Raw genomic sequence first — 9434 nt, forward strand, 5'->3', positions numbered from 1 at the left:
TTGCCGAGTGTCTGTGACACTCGGCAAAGTACCTGAGTCCGGTAGTGCGTGTACTATCTTTTCTAAAATAATGTAGCTCATGGAGACAAAGTGGGCTCAGCTCCACACTTAATTGATGAAAGATTGTAGGATTAAAGATATAATCTTTTTGCTGAGGTGTATAAGCTTTGAACAGTGTACTAGCTTTGAACAGATACAGTCCGTGACCGATCGAGGCATCGTTCCAGCCACGCAGCAAGCCATTTCGCTTGACCGAGTCATCAAATGAGAAAAATCAGCCACTGTTTTCATTCTTAATGTTGATTCCACACGCTAACTCCGCTGCAAGCACGCTGTTCCAGCCTTTTTCAATTGGCAACACCGGTATGGCCAGATCTGTAAGACTTGCAAAGGCTCGTTGACTTGCTGAAACACGTTAGGTAACCAGGCTTTGCGACTTGCAACTTTGCAAGGCTAAGAAGAGCCGTGGCTCCTCTCATCCTCCATCGATACGGCCCAGAGTAATGAGCTCAAGACCCAACAGGACCCCTGCAACTGCAATGATCAGGTCAGGTGCATATAGCGCGCTCCTCTTCTCTCTCGATCTCTATGATGATATGATGATCCTCTCTCTCTCCATTTCTTTGTTTGCCAACACTAATATCTGCCCTCAGGAGTACTAAATACTCCCTCCTTCCCCGTTTATAAGGCATGGTGGAACATGACACGGTCTTCTAAACAACATTTTGACCATTTATTTATCATATATTATATCACTTTTGATTATAAACTTATAATCATTGTAAAATATATTTGATTATGAATCCAATCATATGAAATTTGCATTATAAAAATAAAAATTTAATAGTCAAATTATTGGTCAAAGATGACAAGGTTTGAATCTTGATATACGTGTATGCCTTATAAATAGGGAAGGAGGGAGTAAATTTTTAGACAGCAATCAATCAGTGTCGAGATGACTGCACGCATGGTGCCGATGACCTTAATTAGGTGTAAGAAAATGGCGTGTCGATACTTACTTTTTATTTTTGTTGCCGCGCAGAAAGGAAAGCTAACACCCATGGCGGTAGTCTTGGATGTCTTGGCATCCTATGTCCAAAACATGCTGACAGAGATGGTGAAAGAGGAGGTGCACATGCTGCTAGGGGTCTCTGGCGACATCGATAAGATGTGCACCAAGCTCGGAGACCTCAAGAACTCCCTCGCAGATGCCGATCGGCGGAACATCACTGATCAGAGTGTCCAGGCATGGGTGAGAGAGCTTAAGGGCGCCATGTATGAGGCCAGTGACATCCTTGACCTATGCCACCTAAAGTCCATGGAGAGGCAACCAGGTATGGATGTGGTGTGCTTCAACCCCTTGCTCTTTTGCATGCGGAATCCCATCCATGCCCATGAAATCAGCAGCCGGATCAAGAACCTTAACATAAGGTTAGATTGTATCAAGAATCGTGGCACTGCCTTTGACTTCATCAACCTTGGTTTGTATGAGGACCGCAACCGAATGCTGGCATCCTCTAATCTTTTCAAACAGGAGACATCAGGGGAGCTTGATGGATCATGTGTGGTCGGTGAAAAGATCGAGGTGGACACAAGGAATCTAGTGCGGATGATGACAATGGGTGAGGAAACTAGCTATGGAGACAAAATTTTCATTTTTGCTATTGTGGGAGTTGGTGGGATCGGTAAAACCACTCTTGCCCAGAACATCTTCAACAACAACATCATACAACAAGAGTTTTCAAAGAAAATATGGTTGAGCGTTAACCAACAATTTGATAAGATTGAGCTGTTACAGAGAACCATCACTGAAGCCGGAGGTGATCACCAAGCAGCTAGAAATACAAATACAAAGGGTGCACTTGAGCGAATCCTTAAGGAAGTCTTGAATGGGCATAAGACCTTATTAGTGATGGATGATGTTTGGAACTATGAAGCATGGGAGTGTGTGCTCAAAACTCCCTTGGTCAACGTCCTTGCTCATGGTAGCCGTGTACTTGTCACCACGAGGGATATCAGGGTCGCCCGAGGGATGATGGCAGAGGAACCATACCACCATGTCAAAAGGTTGGAGCCAGAAGTTGCCTGGTCCTTGCTCAAGAACCAGGTCAGTATATTCTTCAATGTTTGTTATTGTGGCGTGCTAGTTCTTGCCTGTCTGAATTCCTCGACCATTGGCGTCACCATGCATGAGCTGTCCTGACTGAAAAACCCACTGCCAAAATCATTTTTTTATTTATTCCCATTACGGCAAAAGAGAGAATGATGTGAGACTATGGCCAAAGCATTAGAACGGTTATCCCTGATGAATCTTGACAATATTTTCACATTTGCCTTGGTATGAACTTTTTTACTTTATTCAATCATTTGTATGTGTATATACAAATTATGATTATCAGAATCCTGGGCTGCTGGAGATTAAGAAGGCATGAGACTTTCTTTCTTGATGTACTCAATCATTAGTTAAGATACATAGGTACTAAAATTATTACTGGCTTCAACTGCTTGCAGGTAGTTGGGAATAAAACCCATGAGCCTCAGATAGATTCGCTAAAGGATATTGGAATGGGTATTATAGAAAAATGTGATGGTTTACCACTTGCTGTCAAAGTAATGGGAGGCCTCTTACGCCAAAAAAATACAAGGCGAAGCAGCTGGGATAATGTTCTGAATGATTCTATATGGTCAGTCTCTCAAATGCCTGGAGAATTAAATTATTCAATATACCTCAGCTACCAAGATTTGCATCCTAGTTTGAAGTCTTGCTTTCTACACTACTCCCTCCTCCCCAAGAGCACACGGTTCTACGTTGACGAAATTGTTGGTATGTGGATTAGTGAAGGATTTGTTCATGGAAACTCCCATGACTTAGAAGAACTAGGAAGACAATACTATGAAGAGCTACTATTGAGGAATCTTATAGAGCCGAATGAAAAGTACATCGAGCAACATGTTTGCAATATGCATGATGTTGTTCGCTCATTTGGCCAATATGTGGCTAGAAATGAAGCACTAGTAGCTCACAAAATCGGAAGCGATATTTTTGGTAAACTTAATTCACAAAAGTTTATTTGGTTATCACTAGAAACCACAGGATCAGAATTAGAGGAGTTAGAATGGAGTTCTCTACAAGTACAGATATCATCAGTGAGAACACTGATATCAGTTGGGCATATAAACTTCAAGCCTAGTGATTCATTGCTTTTTTCACGTCTACGGATCCTGCATATACAATCTGCAAAATTTAACGCAATGGCTGAAACTTTCTTTAAACTTAAACACTTGAGGTACTTGTCCATAAAACAAACAAACATATCTAGACTGCCAGAAAGCATTGGCAAGATGAAATTCTTGCAGTATATTAGCCTTTTTGGTTGTGAAAGCTTGTTGAAGCTTCCTGATAGCATTGGAAAACTGCGACAGTTAAGGGTTCTTAACCTTTGTGGCACAAGTATAAACCAGATACCCAGAGGTTTTGGCTTACTAATTAATTTGAGGAGATTATATGGGTTTGCAGCCCAGATGGATGGTGACTGGTGCAGTTTGGAAGAATTAGGGCCTCTCACCCAGATTACTGAGCTTCATATAAGGGGTCTGGAGAATATACCGTCTGCCTCATTTGCTTCAAAGGCCAAGTTTAGTGAAAAGATGCGCCTACACTATCTACGCTTAGGTTGCACTAGTAGCCATGGGCATGACGACGGGTTGGTAAAAAATGAAGAAGGAAAATTTGAGGAAGAGCAACGACTAATAGAGGAGGTGTTTGATGAGCTCCGCCCTCCTCCTTGCCTAGAGAATCTTCTAATTGTAAGGTACTTTGGTCGGAGGCTACCAAAATGGATTATGGCAACAAAAGACTTGAGAATTCTAGCGATGATAGACTTGCCTTGTTGCACAGAGCTCCCAGATGGCCTATGTCAGCTTCCATGCTTGGAATTCCTACAGATTGATGCCGCCCCGTTAATCAAGCATGTTGGGCCAAAATTCTTACATCCATACCATCACAAGCACCTAAGCCATCTAGAGAACTTAGGTTCTATTGTTGAACTTGAGGTGTTACAAATATCTGAGCTGGAGAGAATCTGTAACCTCCCAAAACTGCAGAGGCTTTGCATCTCCATGTGCCCAAAGATGAAGGAATTGGAGGGTCTGCCTGCACTAGAGACACTAAAGCTGGAGGATTACGACATGAAAACGCTCCCTGGGTACTTGAAGGATATAAACCTAAGGCATTTGCAGATACACTGTGACATACCACTGCTCGCTTCCATAGCCAAAGGGAATTCTAGCCCTGAGTGGGATAAGTTCAATCACATCCAGCAATTCAAAGCATACACAAACGATGACAACGACCGCGTTCCAAGTAAATGGTACGCGTCATACACAAGAGATCCTTTCAGTTTTGAGACAAACTATATCAGTCCTCCTACCTTGGTCTCAGGTGAATTATTACAAAAGCTGCTTGCCTGCATCTTGAGTGCATTTTTTGCTGTTACATTTCACATGATTGTATGTGCTGTTTCAGGGGATGGAGAGGAGCAGGGAAGTGCATCAAGTGCATCGCGAAAAGTAAGGAAGCCACTGCCGGCCAGCCGCTGCCTTCGTCGCTTCCCCAGTGAACCAGACAAATGAAACCGCCGTTTACGCTCGTCCTCAGATAAACTTTGTTTAATTTGGACCTTTGCTTGGGTGAAGTGATTATGGACTGTCTATTTAGGAAGATTTAGATGAATATTACCATAAATTACCTCATAAGAGGTAAAATGAGAAATAGATATTTAAATAATTTTTAAATTTTGCAAAATAGGAAAAATAGGTGGAAAATCTTACAAATTGATCTAACTACAAATTCTATGGATTTCCTTGCAAGATTATAAAGATCCAATGAGTGCAATGAAAAATATTATGGTAGAAATAAAAAAGTTAAAAAAATATAATTACTGTTTCTTGTAGCTAGCAGCAGGGGCATTCTGCGAGTAATTACTAAACCGTGTGATCATTCGAGGCAAATTCAGTAACTGTGAATAAGATTTCTTTTTCATTGCCAATCTTTATTTATAGTTAAATCTGTCCTACTCAACATATGGATCAAAGGACTGGTCTGAGCAGCCATAAGTGCACCCACGAGGCACTAATGACATCATCATTTATCTTTTTTTATGCATACTAGTGGAGATGCCCGTGCTTGCAGCACGTATTTAAAAGTTAAATTATTCAAAAATAATTGGAATGCATAAAACTAAAATTTCATTAATAAATAATGAAAGTTCGTTACATCAAGATTTGAATGACCAACATATGTGAAACCCCTCCAAAGGAAAAATACTCAGATAATAATGCTGTAAAGGGGGATATTGTTGAAATTTAAGTATTCCAATCCACACCAAATTATCAATGCAGACGGCAAGGCAATCCAGTAAACTGGCATAGGTCCTTCAGTGCCTCCCTGGAGAATCCATTCCATGTTTCTTTGCACACGTTGGACAGCCTCACATTCAGAGTACAGCGCCAGCATCACCAGGTTGATGGCGTAGGAGATGATGTTGCTGACGCAGCGCCCTTGCTTCCCATGCCGGCCTTGTACAAGAGTGCCCATCACACGAGCAAGTGGCAGAGAGCGGTGGCACCAGAGCTCGCCGTGATGGGCATGATCTTTCCTTCCAAATTTGGAGGCACAATGATCTTTCCTTCCAAATTTGAGGCAGTACCTCAAGAGTAAAGTAAATCAAATAGAGAGGCACATAACAAAAACACTGAAGCTTAGTTTAGTGTATAAGTGGAAAGGTGCACCTCAAAATTATCTGAGAACCATGGTGTATTTCTAATTCAAGCATGATTGTCCTGTACTCTATATCATATATTCCAATTTTCATCACCATATTAACTACTAATTTTTCATGTATACATACTTTCACCTTCTCTCTTAATTACTGTCACATAAGAGGTGCAAATTTTCCAATTCAATTTGGAAAAGGGGGCATCCTTTGAAAAAGAATTCAATTAGTGAGTAATGACCAACTATATGGAAACAACAATAGTTTAAGGGCCAACTTGCTCAAATCATTTTGAAAAGGAGTCCAAAACGGAACTATATGGATAAGCTAGATGTGGAAATGTGTTCCATAGTTATGTAACATGAGTCATTGCTGGATAATACCTCCTAGAGCAAAATCAATTTAAGCACTTGTGTAATTTTTTTTTTAAAAAAAAGGCAGCCTAAAGTATTGACAAACTATTGCTTCACCCAGTTGTGTAGCATACATTGAAATGAAAGACAACCTAATATAGCAATGGAACTGCACTTTTCAAAATAACACAGTAAATGCAATGCATATGTGAAGGATAGGACCAGTTAAAGGATCACTCTATTATGCACAATGGAGAAATTGGGGAATCCACTTCAATAGACCATAATGTCATAGCACTGCACAGTAAATAAGCACCAAACTTTCACATAGAAATTACAATATTTGATGAAATATATTTATCCATGTGCAACCACATTAATAAACTGATGTTACCATTAAGCATATCAAGTGAGCAAAGTAGAAAATAAGGATGGTGAAATAATGATTTGCAAGAACGGCAGTGAAAAGTGATTTCATTCAAAGACGGAGAATGGGTATGGCAGTTCATGACTAAGAACCAATTCTTAACTCACTGAGCAAGCAACAGATTAGTTGACCCAGCAAGGTAACATTTTTTTACCCATTATTAATTCTGAGCATATAGGTGCACACTGAGGAGCAGGCCAAAGTTGAGGCCAGAGACAATATGCTCAAGACCAAGGAGATTACATGCTGCAAATTGAAGAAATGGATGAAAAGTAATTGCTGACACAACAATTAGATAATTTGTTTGTCAATTTTCAGTTATTTTAACATAGAAATTACAATATTTGATGAAATATATTTATCCATGTGCAACCACATTAATAAACTGATGTTACCATTAAGCATATCAAGTGAGCAAAATAGAAAACAAGGATGGTGAAATAATGATTTGCAAGAACGGCAGTGAAAAGTGATTTCATTCAAAGACGGGAGAATGGGTATGGCAGTTCATGATTAAGAACCAATTCTTATCTCACTGAGCAAGCAACAGAGTAGTTGACCCAGCAAGGTAACATTTTTTTACCCATTATTAATTCTGAGCATATAGGTGCACACTGAGGAGCAGGCCAAAGTTGAGGCCAGAGACAATATGCTCAAGACCAAGGAGATTACATGCTGCAAATTGAAGAAATGGATGAAAAGTAATTGCTGACACAACAATTAGATAATTTGTTTGTCAATTTTCAGTTATTTTAGCATAAGGAGCAACCTCAATAAATGCTCTGGCACAACATGCATTGTTCCTGCACAATTAAGTTTAGGGATTGTGTTTCCCACTCAGAACTCAGACTTAATAAAAAAATTGTATACGCTACATTAACATTTTAATTTTCAACAAGTAATTAAGAGGCATGGAAGCAAATGAAGAAGAGCATATAAGGAGATTCTTTCTCTTCTACTTCAACTGTAACATAGGAAAGCATATAAGGATGAGAGGAATGAATGGAGAGGAAGGCCAACAATCACCACAGTTTAGCAGCTTTTATTAATTTGGTTGATCATCAACAGATTGTGTATTGAGATGCAGTTGCAGCAATTGCAGTTTGGAAGTGCCATGAGGTTCCTGCTATATTGTTGAGCATTACTTATGCTTAATTTCATCCATCAAATGACATAGATTGATTCCACAAGTATATCAATCCATTGCATCAATTGAAGCGTTAACAAACAACTCAATTTAGTTGACATGCAATGAGAAAAATCCAAACAACAACAGCTGACTGCTCACCCAAGAAATTTGGAAATGTACTGACCATAAAGGCATTTCCTCGAGCAGCTACTGGACATCACCCATGTCAATAGCCCCTGGAGAGCTCCTGGGGCAGTAGCCGAAGCATCCTAGACCCTGTTGCATGGGACATTGCACAAGGACGCGGGGGAGCTGCACATCACCGAGCCGGTCACCTTCTTGCTCGGGATCCCTCCGCTTTGGTGCTTCCGTGCTTGCAGGAGGAGGATCACCACCACCACAAGCAAGTGGTGCTTGAGGTCGAGGAGCAGAGGTGCTGGAGGGGCATCAACTCCCGTGGCGCTTACAGATCGCCGTCCTTGGTTGTGTTGGGGTGGAGCTTCCCACGCTTGTCCTCTTCTCCACAGGCCGCAGCTCGCCGCTCTCCACAGGCTAACCAGGAGGGCGGCGCAGACTCCGGCGAGCCCAGCGTCGCGGAAACCGGCGGGACTCTTGCGGATCCGACAGGTGCGGCGCAGCAAGCCCAGCGGCGCGTGCGCGAATGCGGCCGGCGCGAGATGAACGGCGCGGCCTCCGGCGGATGCGGCCAGCAGGCGACGCGGGGGCCCGATGCGGCATCGATCCGGTGGGTGCGGCGCGGGGGGGCTGGCGCGGGACGACCAGCGCGGCCTCCAGCGGGTGCGGCCAGCAGGCGACGCGGAGGCCCCAATGCGGCTGGCGCCGCGGCCGCACCGCCCCTCCCTCCGTTCCTCGCGCCCGGCAGCCGCGGCTACCGTGCGCAATGGCCAGACCGCCGCGCCCAAGTCGCCTCCGTCCCGTTGCTCCCCTCACCGGCACCCCATTGCTCCCATCGTATCTCCATTGGTGAGGTGGGGGTGCTTGCACGAGGGTGAGCTATGCACTGGGAAAGGGAGGAGAGGCTGGGCGGCGGAATCAACAGGGCTGCGGGATCGAGGGACAGGATCGGCGCGCTGATTTAACAAAGAAAAAAAAAAGGCGCCGGCGGGTATAGGCGGGTGGGTAAAGGAGACTGCGGTGACAAAAAAATTATGTTTTGGGCAGACAATTTATTTGATGCTGTTTTTGTCTTCTATCAAATTCTGTCAAACACCTAGTCCTTTCATATGTGCCTTAAAGAGGGGTTTTATGAGAAGAGTAGGTGGATTAGTGTTGGTGAAAAACGATCACAATTCTTTCATCTTTTATAGTATATATTCAAATTGCTAACAACACAGTTGTAACGCAGATTGACAAATATAGAAAATATTATTATCTTAGGAGAGGATTTAATTTTAATTCCAAGAAACCCCCATTATAACAGCTTGGAGCATGAAGATGAGGATTGGGGGTTCTTAATTGGGAAATGCTACGGCACAAGCATCCGAGGAGTCGGATGCGCGTCTCCTCCTGCGGCCGGTTACGTGGCTGCACTGGCCGCCGTGCGGCCTCGAGCGCCGGGGAGGGACCGCTCCTCTGCGGCGAGGTTGAGCTGTGCCGGCTGCCGCTCATCCGCGACGAGGTTGAGTCACTCTAGGCAGCAGCCATGGCGACAGCTCCGTGCGGCGGACGCGATGCACGCCGTGGGGGCCGGGCCGCCGCTCCCCCGCACCTTCCTCGTCCTGGTCGCCGCT

The 9434-nt window shown here is 43.4% G+C and overlaps 1 protein-coding gene and 1 long non-coding RNA gene across 2 annotated transcripts; one reads left to right on the forward strand and one right to left on the reverse strand.

The window, feature by feature from the left end:
* Nucleotides 1-362: 362 nt before the first annotated feature.
* On the forward strand, nt 363-5041 carry LOC120643710 (putative disease resistance RPP13-like protein 1). Its single transcript, XM_039920161.1, has 4 exons — nt 363-547; nt 1043-2107; nt 2512-4441; nt 4526-5041. Exons 2-4 carry the CDS (start codon nt 1061-1063, stop codon nt 4630-4632), a joined length of 3084 nt encoding a protein of 1027 aa, XP_039776095.1. The 5' UTR covers nt 363-547; nt 1043-1060; the 3' UTR covers nt 4633-5041.
* Nucleotides 5042-5230: 189 nt separating this feature from the next.
* LOC120643711 lies at nt 5231-8752 on the reverse strand. The gene is made up of 2 exons (XR_005663137.1): nt 7868-8752; nt 5231-5682 (listed from the first exon to the last, which is right to left on the reverse strand). It is a non-coding gene; the product is annotated as an uncharacterized LOC120643711 (long non-coding RNA).
* Nucleotides 8753-9434: the final 682 nt, after the last annotated feature.

This window comes from Panicum virgatum, chromosome 8K (assembly GCF_016808335.1).
Source record: "Panicum virgatum strain AP13 chromosome 8K, P.virgatum_v5, whole genome shotgun sequence".
NCBI lineage: Eukaryota > Viridiplantae > Streptophyta > Magnoliopsida > Poales > Poaceae > Panicum > Panicum virgatum.

Bases quoted from the DNA above. Each gene is read 5' to 3' on its own strand.
- LOC120643710 (XM_039920161.1), top strand. From the start codon at position 1,061: ATGGCGGTAGTCTTGGATGTCTTGGCATCCTATGTCCAAAACATGCTG. The intron at 2,108-2,511 runs GTCAGTATATTC...AACTGCTTGCAG, and splicing joins GGTCCTTGCTCAAGAACCAG to GTAGTTGGGAATAAAACCCA. The intron at 4,442-4,525 runs GTGAATTATTAC...GTGCTGTTTCAG, and splicing joins TCCTCCTACCTTGGTCTCAG to GGGATGGAGAGGAGCAGGGA.